General features: G+C 50.0%; 4 protein-coding genes across 5 annotated transcripts in view; 1 reads left to right on the top strand and 3 right to left on the bottom strand.

Annotated features, from left to right (window-relative positions):
- Nucleotides 1-2,903: 2,903 nt before the first annotated feature.
- Nucleotides 2,904-5,859, bottom strand: LOC149347932 (uncharacterized). The gene is made up of 3 exons (XM_089541654.1): nucleotides 5,616-5,859; nucleotides 4,763-4,913; nucleotides 2,904-3,097 (listed from the first exon to the last, which is right to left on the bottom strand). The coding sequence occupies exons 2-3, from the start codon at nucleotides 4,905-4,907 to the stop codon at nucleotides 2,904-2,906; spliced, it is 339 nt and encodes a 112-aa protein (XP_089397780.1). The 5' UTR covers nucleotides 4,908-4,913; nucleotides 5,616-5,859.
- A 5,464-nt stretch (nucleotides 5,860-11,323) lies between these two features.
- Nucleotides 11,324-11,818, bottom strand: LOC149347931 (uncharacterized). Its single transcript, XM_089541653.1, has one exon. It carries the CDS (start codon nucleotides 11,816-11,818, stop codon nucleotides 11,324-11,326), a length of 495 nt encoding a protein of 164 aa, XP_089397779.1.
- A 736-nt stretch (nucleotides 11,819-12,554) lies between these two features.
- LOC149347930 (COMM domain-containing protein 3) lies at nucleotides 12,555-13,226 on the top strand. The gene has a single exon (XM_089587773.1). The coding sequence runs from the start codon at nucleotides 12,622-12,624 to the stop codon at nucleotides 13,180-13,182; it is 561 nt and encodes a 186-aa protein (XP_089443899.1). The 5' UTR covers nucleotides 12,555-12,621; the 3' UTR covers nucleotides 13,183-13,226.
- Nucleotides 13,227-15,374: 2,148 nt separating this feature from the next.
- The window catches only part of Mrgn1 (Mahogunin ring finger 1), a 34,617-nt gene continuing 28,364 nt past the window's right edge, over nucleotides 15,375-21,627 (bottom strand). For both annotated transcript variants that reach the window (XM_089587771.1, XM_089587770.1), the window contains exon 14: nucleotides 15,375-19,733. In XM_089587771.1, the coding sequence (XP_089443897.1) occupies nucleotides 19,524-19,733 (210 nt within the window). In that variant the 3' untranslated portion in view covers nucleotides 15,375-19,523. The remainder of the gene's footprint in view (nucleotides 19,734-21,627) is intronic.

The raw sequence follows: 21,627 nt of genomic DNA, 5'->3' as shown, positions 1-21,627 counted from the left end.
AGTTCTAGGTGTGTGGCTTACTTTTCTATTGACGTTTATCTCATTTTAAAGCGGAATAAAATTTCAAAGGCTTACTTCTAGCCTTTATTAGCATCCAAAAATAGGCTTCAATTTTCTGTCGCGGCGAATGAACAAATATGGCTGTGCTTAGGTCACCGGAGCGGCGGTCGAAAGCATGTCGAGAACGTGTCGTAGATTGCATCAGCCACTGTTGTTTTGTGTTTGTGGAGTATGACAGAAGCTAATGCCTCATCGCTCTTGCACACAACAATATAAGGCAGGAGCTGAAATGCAAAACGGTGCCCGTGACAGGTGGAATTTCAGAAGCTTATTGAAATGCGCGATTAAAAACTTTCTCTGTCGGGGAGTTAGCACGAACCGCACTGCATCAGGCACCGAGGCCTAAACGCTCTCCGCTGGCCTTAAAAGCGAAAAGCAGCGGTTCGTGACCCGACAGCTATAATCACATCGAAAACGCTAATCACGACCGCGTCCCCGATTTCGCGCAGTTCATTCGTCTTCCGCAGCGTAGCGCTGGTGCGCCCCTCACAACTGGAGTGTACACACGACACGAACGGCGTGGAGGAATGCGCGGAGTTCCCGCCATGATGATACTTACGTTGCTAGACATGTGGACTGCTGCTCGTTTTCATGAGGGTACGTCGCCAAAGACCAGTTATATTGTTTTAGCGGTGTCAGTTCTCCATCACCGGGACCAACATCAAAAGCGCCGAACATGCCCCACCGTTGCAGATTTCTTTTCGCAATCAGCGGTTAAAGGTCGACCGTTATCTATGGGCTGCCAAGGAACATGGCGGCTCTCCGAGAGTTTCATAACATGTTCCGGTAAGGTGAAAAAATCTAAATAAAATACAAACACAAGCAAAATTTAAATGTGTATTTAAACATAAAAACAAATAACACGCTCTATTTATTTGTCTAATAATGACAAGAAGAAAAATGGCACCATTTGCCTTGTTTTACCTCCTTGAATTTTCCACTCATGAGCAGACTTCGGTTACTCGGTAGTTTTGTTTTTACATGTCTTAAGGCTAGTAAATATATCTGGAAGTCTGTTTGATAGTGAGGGAGTTTAAAATCGGAAAAATGGTTACAAAGGAAAGAAAGGGCACTGTCTCGTGACGGAGGGAATAAAGGAGGGAGTAATGTAAGGAAGAGAGGAAGATGCACTGTATTGGAGAGGGCAGTGGACTAATTTCGGCCTCCCGGGGTTCTTTAACCACCACTGACGTCGCGCCTCCATCGAAGCACGGCCGCCGCGGCCGGGGGCCAGGATTCGATCCCGAACCTTGGATCAGCAATGCCGCGGACACCACGGTCCGCTGAGCCACCGCGGCAGGTGCGATGTGTGTGAGGCAACGTACGTACCACCCTCCTGGACCGTGGCACAGACAGAGAGTTAATATACGTTCTTGGCAAATATCTGGGTTTCTTTGAGACTGTGTGATTCTTTTGTTGGTCGAGAGGTTGCCTTCATGATCAGCTATAAGACATGCCTCAACGACCCGTCCAGCTGAAATCATTAAATGTGAAAAAAAAATTGTAGTATACTTTTTTTTCTTTAGAACATTGCGCTGGACATTGCTCTACATGAATCACGACGTGGAAGTCACCTACAGCAGCTGAATAATTTTTAATTGAGTTTTATTTTCACGTGCCATTTTGGTTTCGGTTTCAAAAGCCGATCGGCGACTGTGGCGATCAAAACTAAAAAAAAATTGGCAGTGGCTTAGCTCTGCTATGCCAGGATATATGCAGCGTAAGGTGAGGGCGAGGTGTCCACATCTCACACCTGAACCAGAGGGAAGGAGCATAACTGCCCTCTTGGAACAGTGGACACCTCAACCGTGCTGCTAAGTGGCGGTAGGTGTGCGCTGCATGCGTCGGCATTGACAACGTTGCGCCAGAAACGCGGCGCTGAAGCCATAGGCCGTCGTCGTTCATTGTGTGCGTTGGCGTACACTCCGATCATTTTAGGGAAAGGAAGGCGAGCGCGCGCGGCGAGGCACGCCAGCTGTGCGCCGTGTGACGTCACTGCTCGTCGCGCATGCTTAGCACGGCTCTCCAGGAGCCACGCGAAAGTGTTCAACCTCGGCCAGTGTAGCTCACGCTACGAAATTTTCAGGACAGCTGTGATACTTTTAGCGCAGCTCTGTCTGCTCGACGGCGACAACAGTGGAGAGGGTAACTGAGGAGGGCAGCTGCCCACCGCAACCGAAATCGCACTGCTACTGCAAACAGTACCGCATCAATCGCAATGACAGTCCGATTGTGTATCAATAGCCTCTCCCGCACGTACGCACTCTTGACTGCAAAGTGAATTAAACAGGGGCGTATTTAAAACGAGGGGAGGGGGGTTATGGTTTGTGGCTTCACCCACCGAAGCTTCAGTCAGATACCATAGCTTAGAAAACGCCCGAATCATAGTGAACTATTCTGTTCAGAATATTCTAGTTTACTGTGTAGTGAATCGACAAGTGGTTGGCGAAGAAGGAACGAGCTTTATTAGCGGTTAGTAGTTTTATAGCCTCTTGGCTAGTGACGTCACCGGGACCACTGCCGATAACAGATGGCTTGGTCGGTGGGCCTCATAAGATAAGCACGGCACGTGTCAGTAGCGCATTCGGTTCACAACAATTGTTCCCCCTTAAGGAGCGAAGCGGTCCGGGGGCCGACGCTGCCGTTTTGACCTACGCGGTGCGTCAGCGCCGTCTGTTCCCTGTGCTTCGTTTGTACAGTCTTCGGCTTGCGCGTCTGGCGTCGTTTGACTGTCCGGTCCTGGTTGGGACCCACTCTCCCCACTGCCGTGACCTTGAGGCTGCGAGCTGTCTCTTGCGCTGTCCTCAGCCATTGATGCTTCCGTGGGTGCCTGGGGCTTAACGTCAGCACCTTCCACACAGGTCCTCCTGGTCTTTAGTTGGTCGAGGTGGCGGCGACGTTGCTCCCCATCTGCTGTCCTTACGGTTGTCATGCGTGAGCCCTCGGTGGACTACCACGCCTGGTTTCCATTTGTCGCCCACTCCGTAGTTCTTGAACCAGATTTCCTTGTGCAGCGGTTTTCCGGTGTAGTATTCATCTGCAGAAGGAAAGGGTCGTGAAACCACATTGTGCAATAAACAGCGTGGCTGATATCCGAGAAGCATGGAAGCCGGAGTCTTCCCGTTGGGAAGGGGAGTGCGCCGATAATGAGAAAGAATGTGGTCCAGGCGAGATTGCAAACTACCTCGCGTGTTTTTGTTTAACCCGTGCTTCACAGTCCGTACCGCCCTTTCCGCCAGACCGTTAGACTGTGGTTTGTAGGGAGCGGTCCGCATATGGCTGATGCCATTGCGCTTCATATATGCTCTGAACTCCTCACTAGTAAACTGCGGCCCGTTGTCCGTCACAAGGGTCCTCGGCAAGCCGAATCGGCTGAACATAGTCTGCAGTGCTTCAATTGTTTTTCCCGAGCTGGCTGTCTTCATTAGAGTGACCTCGATCCATTTGGTATGAGAATCTACCACAATCATCAGCATGTGACCTTCCACAGGACCTGCAAAATCAACATGAATTCTAGACCACGGCTCCGCTGTTTCTGGCCAAGGCACGGGTTGTCGTGCAGGGGGCATGCTGCCCCATTCTATGCACGTTGGACATGCGCTAGCCAGCTTCTCAATGTCTTGATCGAGTCCTGGGTACCAAAATACAGAACGGGCCAATCTCTTCATAGCCGCTACTCCTTGATGAGCATCATGCAACATACGCAGCATTGGTAGCCGCGCACTCCTCGGAATTACCGCTCGATGGCCCCAGTACACAATTCCATGGCTGGACGTCAGTTCGTCCTTCCTGTGCATGTATGCGCGTAAAGGCTCCTGAGCAGGTTGCAAGTATCGTGGCCAGCCGTTCTGAATGTAATCGCGGACTTGTGCGAGTTGGCTATCGTCCGCAGTCATCGCAGCCAGATCGCTCGCCGACAGCGGACCGGAGTCTAAGTGATCGGTTAGAAGGACGTACTCACCAGCGTCCTCTTCTGCAGCCTTAGCGTCATGCGCCTGCCGTACAGGCAAACGGCTGAGGGTGTCCGCCGGAATTAACGCCTTCCCTGGCTTAAACTCTATCTTGTAGTTGTAGGCGCTTAGTAGGAGTGACCAACGCTGAATCCGTGCAGCGGCCATGGCTGGAACGGGCTTAACAGGGCTGAAAAGGCCGAGGAGGGGCCTGTGATCTGTGACGAGCGTGAACTGATTCCCGAGTAGATATTCCCGGAACTTTGTAACACCGAAGACCACAGCCAATGCCTCTCTTTCGATTTGCGCGTAATTCCGCTCAGCCGGTGACAGAGTTCGTGATCGGAACCCGATTGGTAGATCTTGCCCATTTACTCTGTGATATAGCACTGCGCCAACGCCACACGAGGATGCATCGGTTTCCAAGATAAGGGGCTTATTTGGATCGTAATGCACCAAAAACTTTGCCTCTTGTAGCAGCCGCTGGGTTAATCGGAAAGCGTTATCTTGTCTCACTCCCCACTGCCAGCGTGCGTTCTTTCTTAGCAGTTCATACAGCGGCTCCAAAACAGTAGCCAAATTTCCCAGAAATGCGTGGTAATAGGTTACGAAGCCCAAGAATGCTCGCAGTTCCGCAACACAGTTTGGCTTCGGCATCTTTGCTATCGCGGCCATGTTGTCTGTCTTAGGTAACAATCCGTCCGCACTTATACGATGTCCCAGAAATTCAACTTCTGGTTGCCTGAACTTACATTTCTGCGGATGCAACTTGACACCGTGCTGCCGGAAACGTTCGAAAACTTGACGCAGCGTCTCCGAGTACCCTCGTTTCTCCGCGATTACCACATCGTCCAGGTAAACTTGAACGCCCGGAATGCCTTGCAGGATGCCTTCCATACGTCTCTGAAAAATAGCAGGGGCGGAGGCCACACCAAAAGGAAGTTGATTAAAGCAAAACAGGCCTTTCTGAGTGTTTACGACCAAGAGCTGCCTGGTTTCCTCGTCGAGTGGCAACGGATTGTACGCATCTTTCAAGTCGATGGTGCTGAACACTTCACCCCCGGGTTAGCAAAAATATCCCGTATTTTTGGCAATGGGTACTGCTCTGTGACACATGCAGCATTCGCGGTCACTTTGAAATCGCCACATAATCGAATGGAGCCATTCTTCTTGATAACGGGAACGAGGCGTGGCCCAGTCCGCACTGTCGATAGGCGATAGAATGCCTTCTTTAACAAGCCGGTCTATTTCCTTAGACACTTGCTCTCGCATTGCATATGGCACAGAACGAGCTTTGCAGAATCGCGGCTGCGCATTTTCATGCAACCGCAAATGAACTGCGGGACCACCAATGCGTCCTAGGCCTGGTGTAAACAGATCGCTAAACTCTTCTAACAGCGCCAAGGGCGTCCGCAGAACTTTTTCCAGGGGGGTGCACCCGATGTTTGGGGATGAGGGAGGCGGTAGGTTTGCAGTTGTTTTCTGGTAGGGCATAAATAATATCCGTAATTCCAAGGGGGGGGGCAACCGCCCCCCCTTGCCCCCCCTTCCGGACGCCCATGAACAGCGCGCTAACCGAAGCTTGATGTGGAAAATTCCTCTCACCCGTACTTGCCTCGCCGACAATGCTCAGGACAGCCCTTCCGTTGCGTTCAAATGCGCTGATAACGTCGCGTCCGCACAAGTTCGGACCGTCACACTGCAGCACGGTTAGCTTCGCTTCCAGAGTTTTACCCGAGTACGAGACAGGAAGCCGGAGCTCCCCCTTCACGGGAAGCTTGCCAAGAAAGCAGGACAACTGCAAAGACGTCTCGCGGAGCGCAGGCCAGGCGTGCCGATGCTTGCAGTATGTCCCCCACGTAATTATGGAGACCGGTGAACCGGTGTCTACCTGCATATCTTCAGCGGAATTCCACTCCAGTCGAAGGTGCGAACTACGGCCCGGGCTTGACCAGGTTAACAGATGCAGTGTACACATTTAGCAGACAAAGCTCGCTGTCGCTCTCTGAAGGATGCTCTTCGCAATGTGCCACTCCTGGTTGTTGCAGTACACACATCTTCGCGCTAGATGCCCTTTTCGTCGGCAGCGAAAACACTCCGCCCGGCGAAACTTGCATTTCGCTGCTCTGTGCCCAGTGCTACCGCAGCACGAACAAACAACACCATCGCTTGGTCTAGGTGAAGTATGCAGGCAAGGGCGTCCGCAGAATTTTTTGCAGGGGGGGGCCCCATTGGTTGTTGGCGCCGGAGGGGGGGGGGGTATGTTCGTAGCAAAAAGGCACTATTTGCGGAGTAAATTTATTTATTTATATACAAATAAAATAAATAAGTAAAATACACGCATGAAAGAAAAATTACAAACAGCAAATTAAAGCGAGGCTAGGAGAGATACATTGGAGTTTATCAACGAAGAAACAATTAAAATTAATAAAAATGCAAAAAGATACTATCACTTCGTGGAGAAGAGTGCTCAGTCTTGCTGCATACGGGTTCTAGACACACCCGGATTGATGACCAGCACACAGCACAATATGTTCACAAACACGCAACGACAGTCACTCAGTCAGTCTTCCTTGAACAGAAACTGTAGACGCCTCGGATTTTTCTGGGCGAATTGCGTGATGACACTGGTGATAAATTCATTTCTGTGCTTCATTACACGCTCTCGGTGCACACTCATCATACAAAGGCCGTCCAGTCTGTCGTTTGTCATCGTTGAGCGTAGCCACGTTTTCACTCTCCTCATTGTACTGAAGGAGCGTTCGACCGTACAGGTAGTAACTGGCAAAGCCAGAGCCACCTCAATGGCTTTTGCAACACCAGGGAAGAATGTCTTGGCCTGATGTAGAAGCTCGCAGTAAGTTATTTCTGATGGGTCCCCAGTTTTGTTGCACCACATCTCGTACCAAGAGATGGCCTCTTCCTTGAAGTTGTCGATGCCGTAAAAGCACTGGAGTTCTTCGGCGAGAACAGCGAACTCAACACGGCTCAAGTGCTTCATTTTTGATGGATGCAGCTGGAGAAGTTTGAAGCTCCTCTCATTGCTTTCAGAAAAGCGCCGAGCTAAAGAAGCAGTGAGGGAGTCCAAGTACGGCACATATATTGCCACACGGTAGTATTCCTCTGGCGACTGAATCCCGTAGTTGTCTCGGTGGGCCTGACGAGAGACTTGTCTTGGTACAGATATCACCACATTTAAGTGATTGGCTGCCTCCCTTGCTGCATTCATGATGTTAGAGAACTCCTCTACAGCGTTTGTCCGGTGGCCGCGAAAAATACGTTGTAGCTCAGTGATGTGGCCATGCACAGAATGGAAGTCCATGGATACACCTTGCAGAATGTTCGTAGCTGGTTCGAGCCGAGCGCTGTACTTCGCTACAATATGCAAGCAGACGATGAAAGATGAGCTTGTTGTCGCGCAGTAGAGGATGTGAGCTCGTTGTCTAGTTGCAGCGTTCGAGCATGATTCCGTGGACGCGAGCTGCTCGAGTGCTTCGACTATGGCCACGTAATGCTGATAGAAGATCCTAATAGACTTGTACTTTGCAGACCATCTTGTCTCACACAGCATCGGAATGTTGGGCACCAATTTTCTCCGGAGCACGCTCTCGCGGAAGAAGTTTATGGTTTGTTTGATTATCCCAATTGTGTTTCGAATTTCAGAGACGTCGTTCAAATCGTTGATGACGAGATTTAGTTTGTGACTTGCAGTGGAAAAATAGTGCCTTCGGGAACTGTTTTTGTATAATTTTGTTCACTCCAGCTTCTTTTCCAGCCATTGTAGAGCATCCATCGTACCCCTGTCCAACGAGGTTCGAAAGAATCAGTCCGACATTCGTCAAAAGCTTCAAGATTGCCGCGGCGATGCAAGCGGAGTTTAATTGCTCCAGCTCTACAAATCCCAAAAACTGCTCTCGAACGCACACTTCGACTTCCGCCTTGTCAATAAAGCGAACGCCTATAGACATCTGCTCTTTTCCTGAAATATCTGCAGTTTCGTCAGCAAGAACGGAAAAAGCAAACGCTTTGTTAGTTTCGGTAACTATCTGCTCTCTCAGGATGTCGCCACAGATTGTGATGATCTCGTTCTGGACGCGGACAGAAGTGTACTTGGCATTGCCAGCAGAAGAAGCGAAGTGCTCCTGAAGTAGAGTATCTCCAGCTTCTACACGAAAGTCAAGCAGATCATTGAAGACTCCACTATCGGACTGCTTGCCGCGAATCGGCAAGTCATGCGTCGCGCAAAAGACAATGGTGGAAACTATTGGAAATAGTTTCTCACGGTTCCTTTCAACTTGCGCGTGCAGTGCTCTGTTCAGCTGCTGTACAACGGGTAGCTGCTTGCCTTTCATCACATCCATAAAGTTCTGTGAGGCCGTCATTGCCTCCTGGTGCCATTGGGATTTTACGTGATCCCTGCACGCCTCGTGCATTTTTCTGTAGTTACTGAAAGCGCGCACGATAAAACTACCTTGAGTACCCCGGTGAACACGCGGAGGAAAAATGACGCAAAAACGACAAAAGGCGCCTTTCGCTGTCGCTGAGTACGCAAGCCAGGGGGCGTAATCTCCCAGCTGATGTCGAAAAGGCCTCTTTCCAGGTGTTACATCCTTTTTAAAATCATATGTGACATTTGGCGACCATGGCTTAGTAAGAAGACGTAAGTTCAAAAAGTCCGGTATGCCAGTGAGTTTAGCTTTGCCTAGAAACTCTCCTAAGTCATATTCTTGAGGCAAGTTATTTGTTTTCTTGATGTTGTCTCCGGACTTCGATCCCAAGCAAGGAGAAAGGGAATCGTTTCGGCTTACTGTGTGACCGGAGCTCGCTGGTGGAGTTCCTTCCATGGAGACGACGACGCCGGCTACTGTCCGGTGATGAAAGGTTGCATCGCTCTGGTCAAATCCGGACTTGAATCCCAAGAAAGGAGAAATGGAATCATCTCGGCCTGCTGCATCACCTGAACTCACTGTTGACAGAGTCCCTTCCATGGAGTCGACGACATCAGCTACTGTCCGGTGATAAAAGCTTGCATCACTCTGTTCAAATGCTACACCGTAGTCACATGTCACACCAGAATCTGCAGGGGCGCATTTGGATAATGCTTCGTCAGACAACCGCTGACGCTTGAAGAAGCGTCGAATATCCATCATTCGGGACCGCGCGAGACAAAGCTGGCTATGGAGTTCCTCGGGGTTGGTAGTGTTAAAAATATATACACATTGATTGGAAAAACGGTTGAATGCGTACGTTGAAAACAAAAAATGACTATGTATGCAGCGAAAACTTATTTACAAGATAAATGCACGCTCGCAGCTTCATACACCTCGCTCCATCTTGCTCGCGCAACCGCACAGTCGAGTATTTGCACACACACTACTCGCCGCTCGTCGTTTTCTCGTCCGCTGTCTTGGTTGTTCTCAGCTTCGTTGACAACCGGCCACTAAAAACACCGAAGCACAAACAAAGAGGCGCGCACTGTTGTGCTCGGAGATCGGGACCAGGGTCTTCACCGCATTAGGACGAAGCAGCCAGACTACGGAGGGAAGCCTTCGGGAGGAATAGCAAAGCTGGAAGGTTTATTTTACATTTTGTACAGTAGCACGGAGACCAAAGTCAGAAAATGAGGGAGGATGATCTGGCACCCCACAGATTGCTGCTTAAATGCAGTTCAGATTCCCCAGGTACCCAGGTAGGGAATCTGATCTCGGGTTGAGCGTCCAATGGGCTGCTAGCGGTCTTCTTTGGCTCCGCCCTCCCCACGTGACGGCGCACACCGCACAGACACACACATACACGGGCAAGGAGGAACTTGGCGTCTCTGAGTCGCGAACTGTTTTCCCAGGCCCAAAGGTCGTTTGCTGCTGAGTGACGATCCTGATCGATGGGGACGCGAGCGCTGACCGCTCACACCGGTGACCTCTTCAGTTCAGTGGAAGGGACAAATCAGCCGTGTCGCCCCTCGGCTTTGTCTGCTGCCCAGGGCGCACGCGGGTAATGAGGGCGCCGCCCCGCCGTCGTCGCCACTGGGTCTCGTCGGTCAGTCCACGGGCAGTCCGGGAGAAGCACCGCGCTCAGCCTTCCCGGCGAAGGGATTAGACGTCTTTGTGTACGCCGACGCCGTCCCCAGTAACTGCCCCACGCAGTGTCTCTTTTGTCTCCCCCGGACAGCAGCGCTTTCCGTCGCAGTAGCCTGATGACGCCGGTCTGGCTCGCCTGTTTCCGCTGCCAGTCCCCAGGAACGCAGTCCGGCACCAGAGCCGCATTCAGCATCGCCGGCGAAGGGGATTAGAGCCTTTGTCCCCGCAAACGCCGAGCCAGAAGCCGCCTCCAGGCCAGCTTTTCCTTGCGTCTTCTCCGAGAAACAGCAGCGCTTTTGGCCGCATACCTGATGACGCCTGACTGTCTCGCCGTTCTCCGCTGGCTGGGCCTCCGATCATTACAGCACACGCAAGGAACGCCGCGCGACTTCCGAGGGGAAGGGACACTCGCCACTCCGGTCGGAAAATTTGTTTTGTGTGTTTTTATGAGGTTCAGAGCCCCAAAACGACTCAGGCTATGAGGGACGGACGGTCTCTTTACCATGCACTGACATCGCACAGTACATGGGCGCTGTTGGGATTTGAGGCCCAGCCAGAGGTGACAGGCGAGCCAGGCAGGCGCCATCGGGCTGCCTTGACCAAAGGCGCTGGTTTCCGGAGAAGACGCAAGGAACGCTGGTGTGGGGGCGCCTCTGGAGACTGCGTCGCCGTGAACAAAAGCAGCTAATCCCCTTTGCCGAAAATTCTGAAAGCGGCGCTTGTACCGAACTGCGCTCTCCCGTGGATCGGAGGAGACAGCGAGCGGCGGCGGCGCCAACTCATCGCCCGCTTGCCCCTGAGCAGTCCGACAAAGCGGGGATGGACACGGCTGATTTGTCCCTCCCTCCTGAAGAATTCATCGGTGGCCGGGCACAGGCACACATCTCAAGACGGCTCGAAACACATGCTCGCCGGTGCCGCTGTATGTCTGCAACGACGCGTCCCCGGACGCGGCACTTTGCAGATGTGACCCAAAGCGTGAAAGCAGGGCCGCTTTTACTCTTTTGGCTGAGCGCACCGCCGCCCCTGACGTGCGGCCATCACTCACGGTTCGAGTGAGTGATTTTCCAGGGGGGTGCAGCCGCCCCCCCTTGCCCCCCCCTCCGGACGCCCATGTATGCAGGCGAGTCTTCTGGTAATGCGGTGGACCCTGCAGCTTGCTCTTCACAGCGTGAACGTTGCCTTGACCCTTTGTCTTATCCATGTGATCCACGTTGAGGGCTGCCATCTCTGCCGCTAAAGCTGCCTCCAGGCCTCCTCTGCTTCTTTGAGTGTCAGCGACGATTTTGACAGGAGTGCTCGCTGAACTCCTGCAGCGTCACGCAGACCGCAAACTAGTCTGTCTCGTAGCATCCTGTCCCTTGACTCACCGAAGTTGCAACCGCAGGCCATCTTCCGAATTGCGACAATGAAGTCCTTCGTTGTTTCGTCAGGACGCTGATACCTGGTGAAGAACTTGTAAGACTCCGCTATTTCATTGCCCTGCGGCGCAAACTGCTCAGTCAGTAGCTCGATCAGCTTCTCGTAGGTAAGCTCTTGAATCTTGGCCGGCGCGCAACGCCCCGTTATTCTGCCGACTGTTGCTGTACTTAAAGCTGCCGTTAGAAGCGCCCGTCGCTTCTTCGAATCATCGATTCCGTAGGCTTCAAAATAGGACTCCAGACGTACTTGGTATGCTTCCCAACTGTCTTCCACTTCGTCGAAACCCGGCGGTCCAACGTGGGCTGCCATGGAGCAGCCAGTGCCCGGCGGTGGGCCGCTCGTCGCCACTCTAGTGAATCGACAAGTGGTTGGCGAAGAAGAAGGAACGAGCTTTATTAGCGGTTAGTAGTTTTATAGCCTCTTGGCTAGTGACGTCACCGGGACCACTGCCGATAACAGATGGCTTGGTCGGTGGGCCTCATAAGATAAGCACGGCACGTGTCAGTAGCGCATTCGGTTCACAACATACTGTATACGAATTCTCATCAGGTGCCATGGTTCGTGGTATTCGCGTACGGCAGCTAGATTATAACTGAATTTCTTCTCTCACCTGTTTCGGATTCGGTTTCAACAACCGATGACGGCTATGGTTTCCTCACACATGGTGAGAAATTAAACTTTAAATTATTTAGCAGTCGTACGCGAATATATAACGTGGTGATGCACGAGTGCAGTGCCTTACACATCGTCGTTGAATGAGAGATCGTAGAATTTACTCCTCATGCATTTGAATGGGGGAGCCTTGGGCAAGATCCTATTATTATTTGTTACGCGCATACTTAATCCCGCTCATTAAACCGGGATATATTAACCAAATCTCTCCCCCTCGTCAGTATTTACGTCCCCGTCTACGTCCCACGCTGTTTACTCTCTTTTATCTTCCTCACCTGTGGTACACGACTTGTCCTTGCAGCTGGCTTTTCAAAAAAAACGCGCGAACTACAGAAGAGCGCCAGCAAAATCGACGTCCGGTCCCGTGAAATAACCGTGGGATTATTTCTTACGGACGAACAGCCGCATACTACAGGCCGGAAAAGTTGAAAGAACAGAGAATGGAGCTTGCCGAACCGTTCGTGAACGGCATCGCCAAGGCCGCCGATCCGCGCAAGGTGAGCGACGCAGAGTACGCCAAGCTGCTCGACAAAGTGTTCAGAGTAGTCACGGCCGACGAAGAACAGCAGAGCGGGGAGGACTGTGCGGCAGCAGACGACTTCAAAGATGGCTGCGCCGGGCTGATCGCGTTCGTGCTGGAGAGCTCGCGCTTCAACCTCGACGATTCCCAGTTTGCGATGCGCCTCGAAGAGTACGGCATGACCGGCGCCCGGGCCGAGAGCCTGGCGCGCAAGTACGCGGCCAACAGGCAGCTGGTGCGCCTCGAACTGAGCCAGATCGGGCGCAGACCACCCCACGTCACGGACGTCGACTGGAGCGTCGATTATCGCGTGAAGAGCAACCACCTGGAGCGCATCGGCGAGCCCGTATTCCACGTCCAGCTCAAGTCCTCGGAGCCCCTGTCGTTCACCTGCAACATGGCACAGATGCAGGACTTGCTTCACAGCCTACGGGACGCTGCCAAATGCGTCGAAAACAAAGCTCATGGGGGCGGTTCCTGAAGCTGCCGGACCACGTTCTTGTAAATAAATAGGACTAGCAGAGACTGGCGTCCGGCACATTATATCTTCCGGTGATGCATAAGCCACTGTGCCCGCCTTCTGCTGCTTCGGTGCGTAAGGAAATGGCGCAGTAGCTGTCTCACATATATCGGTGGACACCTGAACCGCGCCGTAATTGAAGGGGTAAAGGAGGGATTGGGAGAAGCAAGAGGTGCCGTAGTGGAGGGTTCCGGAATAATTTCGACCACCTGGGGATCTTTAACGTGCACTGACATCGCACAGCACACGGGCGCCTTTTTACGCTGCCGCCGCGGTCGGGTTCGAACTCTGGTACTCCGGCTCAGTAGGGGAGTGCCCTAACCACTGAGCCACCGCGGCGGGTTCCAGTTCGTTTTGAGGACAACAAAGTCTACCTTCTGCACCGTTCTTTTTGTCCAAAGCAACACACAGACCACCTACTGCAACAACTAGAAAGCTGCCGTCCGTCCCAGTGAAAATATGCTTACAGCCCGGAAACTAGTTCACTTTGGACGAACCTTTGGGCCTAGATGAAATATCACCATCAGCCTGACTACGCCCACTGCAGGGCAAAGGCCTCTCCCATGTCTCTCCAATTAACCCTGTCCTTTGCCAGCTGCAGCCACCGTATCCCCGCAGACTTCTTAATCTCATCCGACCACCTAACTTTCTGGCGCCCCTTGCTACACTTGCCTTCTCTTGGAATCCACTCCGTTAACCTCAAGGACCAGCGGTTATCTTGCCTTTGCATTACATGTCCTGCCCAAGCCCATTTTTTTCCTCTCGATTTTGACCGAGATGTCATTAACCCGCGTTTGTTCCCTCACCCACTCTGCCTGCTTCCGGTCTCACACCTATTATTTTTCTTTCCATAGCCCGCTGCGTCGTTTAAGCTGAGCCCTTTTCGTTAGCCTCCACGTTTCTGCCCCATTGGTGAGTACCGGTACGATACAGCTGTTGTATACTTTTCTCTCTTGAGGGATATTGGTAAACTGCCATTCGTGATCCGAGAGAACCTGCAATATGTGCTCCACCCCATTCTTATTATTCTAGTTATTTCCCTCTCATGATCCGGATCAGCAGCCACTACCTGCCCTAAATGCACGTATTCCCTTACCACTTCCAGCACCTCGCTGCCAACTGTAAACTGCTGTTTCCTTGCTAGACTGTTGGATGTAACTTTGGTCTTCTGCATGCTAATTTTAAGACCTACCGTTCTGCTCTTCCCATCCAACTCAATGATCATGCTTTGCAGCTCATCTCCTGAGTGACTTAGAAGGCAATGTCATCAGCAAATCGCAAATTACTTAGGTATTCTCCATTAACTCTTATCCCCAACTGTTCCCATTCCAGTCCCCGGAATACTTCCTGTGAACAGGAGGTGAATGGCATTGGCAGATCGCGTCTCCCTGCCTGACACCTTTCCTTACTGAAATTTTATTGCTGACTTTATGAAGTAATATGGTAGCTGTGCAGTCATTATAGATATCTTCCAGTATTTTCACTTAAAAGACTCTTCTACACCCCAATTCCACAATGCCTGCATCACTGCTGAGGTTTAAATTGAGTCAAATGCGTTCTTGCAATCAGTGAACTGGAAAGTGTAGTCATTTTATGCCGAATGTAGTAATTGTGAGAAGCAAACGCTAATAACGGTTTTTCTTAAAATAATGGAAAGTTGGGCTAGTTTGTCATCTTGGTTTTCCTTGCGAGCCCAGCTAGCAAAATACCTGGAATGTCAAACATGCAACTCTCATATGGGATATAACATACGTCCAATGCGTAGAAATTCTACATTTTTGAAGAACTGTTCGTTCCTTGGCACAAATTCAGATTTTTGAGACGTGACTTACAGAAATTTCTCACTCAGTCATTTTCTCACTCTTTCTATATTAATGCCCCTTTACGTTGTACTTTTTGTATTTTGGACTGATGTCCTTTTTCTTGTATAGTTTTGTTCCAACTTTTATTGTGGACAAGTATTCATTTGTTGCCAGACTTACTAGTGTTGAATTTCTGGACATTTTCTTTTGTTTGTGTAGCCTTTTTACTTTGCATTGTTTGTAAAATGCCCCTCCTGCTAGGGCCAAAGCATTGGCCTGCAGTATGGTTAAATAAATAAATAAAGGAATGTTAACGCGAAAGAATATTTCAATGCATGTCACGCTGCAGGGTCCATTAAAAGATTACTTTAATCCTGTACAATTTTTCAAACACACACCACAGTACCAGTGCTGCATACAATTAGCACAGTCTGCAAGTCTATGAGACACCACGGTGTACGCGCTGTTGTCAACAGAAATGGTACAGTCCTGGGCGAAGCAGTCTTTGCCAAACTTGCGTCACAATGAACACGTGAGATGCTTCTGACGAAGACTTCAGAGACGCAAGCTCTACACGGCCGCTTTCAACTAAGCCATCGCTGCAGAGTCGACAGTCGCAACGTCCGAGCACACAGTGTAGCTTCCGCACTAAGAGCAACGATGAACTGGAGGGGCAGGATACATCTGCTTCCATTGAACAGATGAACACAGTGACCAAACTACGTACACAGGCAAACAGGCAAACTACGTACACAACAGCACTTCCACATGTCTTCACTCATAGCCATGACCTCAAAGGAACACCGAGAAGAAACTGAAGTTGGCCCACAGAAAGCGGTTCTTTCAAAATAGATAGAACCACTTCGTGATGACAAAAAGGCTATTCGCACTGAAGTCTGGGCTTCTACAAGCCAGGAAAAGAGCAGAAAATGAGACAAGTATCACCACTACTGGGCTTTACCGCAGGAGCTATATGCAGGACAAGGCGACGAATCCCGGAAGGAGATCTAAAATTTTATTGCTTCGAACTTGGTGTAGCAGCAACGGCCTACTGCAGAGTAGTTGTTAGATGCTAATCATGGCAGAACATTGTTGCAGTCACCATTTCCTAAAAGCGGTGCTAAGCTCTGTTGCAACGAAACATTAAATCCACTTTCGTCATCCATCTACTTTTCCTGCCAAGAGTACAGCGCAGTGACATCAGGTGAGGTTCTCTGTTGAAATCGACAGAAAACGAAGGATTAAGCGCCTCAATTTAACTTTTGTACCACTGCTGCTGATGCATGAAGAAACCAAAGAAAAGCACTGTCCCGAAAGACACGGGTTCGATCCCGGCCGCGGCAGCTGAATTTCGATGAAGGCGAAATTCTAGAGGCCTGTGTACTGTGCGATGTCAGTGCACGTTAAAGAACCCCAGGTGGTCGAAATTTCCGGAGCCCTTCACTACGGCGTCTCTCATAGCCTGAGTTGCTTTGGGACGTTAAACCCCAACAAACCGAACCAAAGAAAAGCAAAATGAGGAAGGTTAGGTGAAAAACTAGCGACGAGTTTGAGTGGTGGGGACGAATATTCCAACTTTAACCCGAAATTTCTCCGCAGTGAAAGTGCCTGTTGCTGCAAACAGATCTCAACAGAGTTATGAAAGGCTCAGCTATCAGATGAACAAAACCTGCCAAAGTTGTCCTCAACGTCCATATAAATGGACGTTGAAATGCATCACACTGAAGGTGTTGCTTCCATGTTTGCAATAACTTTCCTGTGCTCTTCACATTCCTAGTATGCTGGAAAGTATAAGCTGAACCTCGATGTAAAAAACACCGTTATTATGAATTATTGGCTAAACCAAACTCTTCCAAAGTATTTTTAACAACCACATGCAACATACTGAATGGATATACTGAACTCCCCAGCGCCAAGCAGTGCCCGCACGGGTTGCAAATGGCAGGCTACGCCACACAACACACATGACTGGTGGTAGTGCAGCAAGCGTTCATTGCAAGGTTTGTGCTTTTATGACGGCTTTGTGTTGTTATATCTCGCACTCTCCAACAGCGCCACGGAAAATGCACTAGCACGGAGCGTTGGTAGCCAGACGGCCGGCTCGCGTTCTCGATTCTCACACCCATCGACAGTGCCTCGTGAAGCAGCGGCGTACACAGTTATAGCCTTGCAGTAACCGTCCTGTGTTCACGGAGGCAGTGAAAACGGTGATAGCTTTCGCTCTAAAGCATCACTTTCCACGCGACACGGATGTAATGTGGGGAAGCCATCCTAGTTGACACTTGGCCAGTCACTGCTGCGAGCTGACAGTGCTGTGCAGAGAAGCCAACCCTAAGGCTTCTGGAATTGTTGCCAGCGCCTTCGAAACGGCGCTTTTTAATACTTCGGAAAAGGTCTCCTCATTACCGCCCCTTCAATGACAAAACTGCACTGTTCTTGTATGCATTAGTGACGATATTATAATTATGAATTTTGGCTATAGTCAAATTATTCAACGCTATTTTACCTATTTGTTATAACGAGGCTTGACTGCACAACAGCAAAGCATACGACAATCTTAATGCACAATCAACCATGTGTGGTCACGCTGGGTCTTACTTTCTCTTCAGCAATCAACGTGCTTGCGAATATACTTCTATTTTGCAAGACAAAGCCAGTTAATGGTGAGATTTGAAGCAAAACAAACCAATAGAGATGGCAGCCGACTGAAAGGATTTTTGGACACGTTTAACCTTCACACCACGAGCTCGAGAATGGACATGGAAAGCAAGAGTGTTCTAACATCACATACAACACCATTTGCTAGCTTCCAAAATTCTAGCGGCTGCCACGTTGAAGCTACATAATTGAGCATAGCGCTTCCTGGGGTCGTACACGAGAAACAGATTCAAGTTTTCAAAACTGAGGTGTGAATCTGAGTCAAACAGGCATGTCTCAACACAGGAGCTCACAAAATGCAACTGCAACACAACTCTGAATTTTTCAAAGATCAAGAAAGTTGCTTACAATATTCACCGGGTGAAACTTCAGGCAAGTTCATGGGCCAACTAACAAAGGAGAACTACACAGTGGTAAAATGATGCTTGTCTGTAATATAATTAGCCCTGTGGTATTGCAAAGGCATTGCACTTCAGCTGAAACCAAGTAAATTCCATAAATTACTTGGACAAGACCTCCCTGCCTGTTGCTCTAGCAGTTCCAAGTTTTTGCTGTCAGCCTCAGAAGCAAATCCATTTGGACAATGATCCTTCGCTACAAAATTGGCTTTGCGAACTCAATTCCTCGTTCGAACATCAGCTTGCAAAATGTGGACAGGCTTAGAAACTATGATCACGCGAGGTCAAATTAATGAATCCACACTACCTCACATTTTCATCCATGTCAGGCGTAGACTTCTGGGTCAATCGTGGAAGGGTCAGTTGGGGGTGGGGGTCCCTTCTGAGTCGTGTATTTCCTCTGACTTTTTTGGCAAAAAAATTTGGTTCGAGACAGTTTTCCTATGTGAAACTTATTGCTTGCAAGGGGGAAACGGGGGGGACCCCCTTAAATCTGCCCCTGATCCAAGTACAAAAGGCTACAGTCATTGAAACCAACGAAAATTTAGCTATATTCTAATGAGCTGCTTATCATCCAAGCCTTGTCTGCTCATACCTTTACTCAGTACCTTCAGCATTTGTGCGGCCAGCCAACTGAACGCACAACTAAGCTATAGTGCCAGGAACACACTGAGCTGGTTTGCTTGGTCACGACCACTTTAAAAAATGAAGGGATGAGGGGTCTCAATGCCTGCTAATAAAGCCCAAATATACTGAACTCTCAGACATGCACTTGTAATGAAACCACTGCGTGAACCCAACTCCGTATCAGATCGTGTCAAGCAAAAGGCATTGAGAAGAGCAAACGCAATAAGCACTCTGCTCTGCCCTCGCAGTAAGAACATCGGTGCTCATTACACCAAAAAGTTCTCGGGCTACTCAGTACGTGACCAGATAGGCTACCGAGTGGCACGACTGGGCTCTCGTAATGCACCCGCTGCTCTTAGACACTTTCAACGACGCCAGAAATGCGTCCTTCTCACTCACAAAACTGTCCTGAGCACCGGGGGCTTGTGACACGTAAATGAACAGCCCAGCCACTGCACTGATCGCAGGCTAAGTGGCCTCGGAACTTCCGAAAGACGCCATACACGGAGACCTGCCACTCGCTCCGTCTTCACCTCCAACGGCCTAACAAGGCTGACGCCATTTCTCAGGAAGCTGCCATATGGGGTACACGGAAGAAGCGTCACACATCATCGGACACACTGCACGACTGGTGCGCTTCACCGCTCAGCCTGGCAAGTGAAGCAGGGACGACTACTTGGCAGCGGCAGTGGCGGAGGCGACGTGAGCGGTTCAGAGGAAATTTGTGCGTGACGACGTGCCTCTTCTTCAGCCGCAAGCAGCGGCAGCAGCTGGCAAGGGCTGGAAGTCTGTTTGCCGCATGCGGTGCCGCTCTCCTTCAGTCCACACTGCCTGCGGTTTTGCTCTGTGGCTGGGAGGCCCGGCGACCGGACAGCAGCAGCCGTGTGCTGGAACCACTGCTACAGCTGTCGCCGCTGCTGCGATTGCTAGCATTGCTAGCTGGCGTGCCTGGAAGGGACACGCTGGTCTCCACGTGGCCGACGCTGCTGGCCGGGGCACGGGAGGGCGATGTCGCCTGTGTGCGTGCCTGCAATGGTAGACACGAAGCACTTACACTGGGCTCGCGCCGTTACATGCTGCACTGCACCACACTACAGGGACCATTACACAGCACTGCCAGCAACAAAAGGATCTTCAAGACTTGAGTGGGTGCTGGAATGCACTTACAGGCTAGTTTTACTTGGCGCTAATTAGTGCCACCGTTTGTAGCGATGAGAAGATTTTGTCATTTCTAGAATGCTTTACCATAAGTGCGCACATAAGACATCAGGTTTTTGGTCAGCTTAGTAAAAAAAGTGGTAGGGTTTCAACAGGGTTTTGAACCAAGCAGACGTGTGAAAGCATGTGTTTAGCTTTGTGTTTAGTTCATGTACAGTTTAACACGAGGTGTGATCGGCTGGGACCCTTAGATCCCAGGTTAGACATGTTACCCCTAGGCCAGGAAGCCGTGTTCGTACAGCTTGGTTAAGGCAGGAATTTATAGCTATGCCGGGTCTTTTACATAGTGCTCTCGTGCAGTGGCTAGAAAAGTTGACCTGTTCATGCTGCCGCTGGTTTGAAACTCACTTGCGGATATATTTATTACATTTCTCCAGGTAGGCCAAGGTGACTCTCAAGGTCAAGCTTCACACATGATTTTTGGTTGGTTACGTAGTGCTTTCACACTAAAAAAGATTTCAGATATGTCGACTGCATAAAGTTGCATGCAAAAATATGGAGCTGCTTCTATCCAACAAGTCAAACAAGTTCAGTTCCTGACCCCATCCTGCCCTTTCTGATAAAGGAACACTGATTACAACTCCACTGCATTATTGTTTGCAGTGGGAGGAGAAGGATCAACATTTATTTCGTCCGCCTGTGAGGCCAGTGTGGGTGGTTCTGAGTCCGTGCTAGGTGGCCAGGAGCCCTTGGCCCTCTGTAAACTCGAGAGCCGGCTCCACGGCCCGGAGCTGGGTCTCCATGCTGGAGCTGAACAGCACGGCCTCCCACCGCTCGGAAGGTTCATTAAATCTCTGACTCTTTCTGGGTATGCTAACGTTTGTCCAGCAGCAAAACAAGCACTTTATGGCTCAGAAATTTGAATTTTAAAATTTTCCAACCACTCGATTCGAACTTGCGACGTTCACTGAACAGGACTGGTGGCTGCCGTTCTGAAGTGTATGGTAGCGTGGAATAGCTTCTAAAGATCAGGGCCCAAAATTCAGTGTCAAACCACACAGTTTACCTGTGAATGACGGTGACCGGTGACAATGACACCTGTACTTCGTTTTTGGCCTTCTGGCTTATAAAAGCTCCACTTTCAGTAAAGTGCTCTCTTTGTCGTTAAAAAATTTTGTAGTCTATCGATATGATACAGACCAACTTCAATTCGTCCTCAGTGTCTCTTTAAACCTTTCACTGCCAGGTTTTTTTACTCACATCTGCACACACCCTGCCGGGTTTTTTTGCATGTTATTTTCCTGGAAATTTTTTGCTAGTAACGCACTAAAATGCTCTGCAGGACATGTAGACATGTTTATTCAGGATAATCGTATAGATATTAGTTGTAATGAATCAAATCTTCCAGCACCAATCTGGCCTGTCGGATTTCCTCTCCTTATGCGGATTTTTCGGTGGCAGGGGGACTTCATCGCTGTCATCACTCGACAAGGCACTTAGGTGGGCTCCTTCCTCGTTGTCATTATCATTGGACTCCGAATTCACAAGCAATTTTGAATTTCTTCGTCCGTCAAAGCGCGCACAAGTGTGACACATAGCCTAATGGCTGCTGTATAGTGCTGTCCGCAGACCAAAGCGAAGTGACTCGGATGTGGAAACATGCCCGCCATCTGTTGTTTAAAATTTACCCTACAAGATCTATGAATTTACGCAGTCTCTCCATAGATGGCGCTACATGTCTGCATAGCTTTTTTTGCACGAAT

This window comes from Amblyomma mixtum, chromosome 4 (genome assembly GCF_055824585.1).
Source record: "Amblyomma mixtum isolate Tamu chromosome 4, ASM5582458v1, whole genome shotgun sequence".
NCBI classification, from domain to species: Eukaryota; Metazoa; Arthropoda; class Arachnida; order Ixodida; family Ixodidae; genus Amblyomma; species Amblyomma mixtum.
The sequence above is the reverse complement of the archived record's forward strand: the minus strand, read 5'-3'. Positions and strand labels throughout refer to the sequence as shown.

Excerpts from the sequence above, each read along its gene's own strand:
- LOC149347932 (XM_089541654.1), bottom strand. The coding sequence starts at position 4,907 with ATGGAAGGCATCCTGCAAGGCATTCCGGGCGTTCAAGTTTACCTGGAC. Across the intron at positions 3,098-4,762 it reads CAAGTTGCATCCGCAGAAAT|ATGAATACTACACCGGAAAA; the intron begins GTAAGTTCAGGC and ends TTCCTTCTGCAG.
- LOC149347931 (XM_089541653.1), bottom strand. The coding sequence starts at position 11,818 with ATGGCAGCCCACGTTGGACCGCCGGGTTTCGACGAAGTGGAAGACAGT.
- LOC149347930 (XM_089587773.1), top strand. The coding sequence starts at position 12,622 with ATGGAGCTTGCCGAACCGTTCGTGAACGGCATCGCCAAGGCCGCCGAT.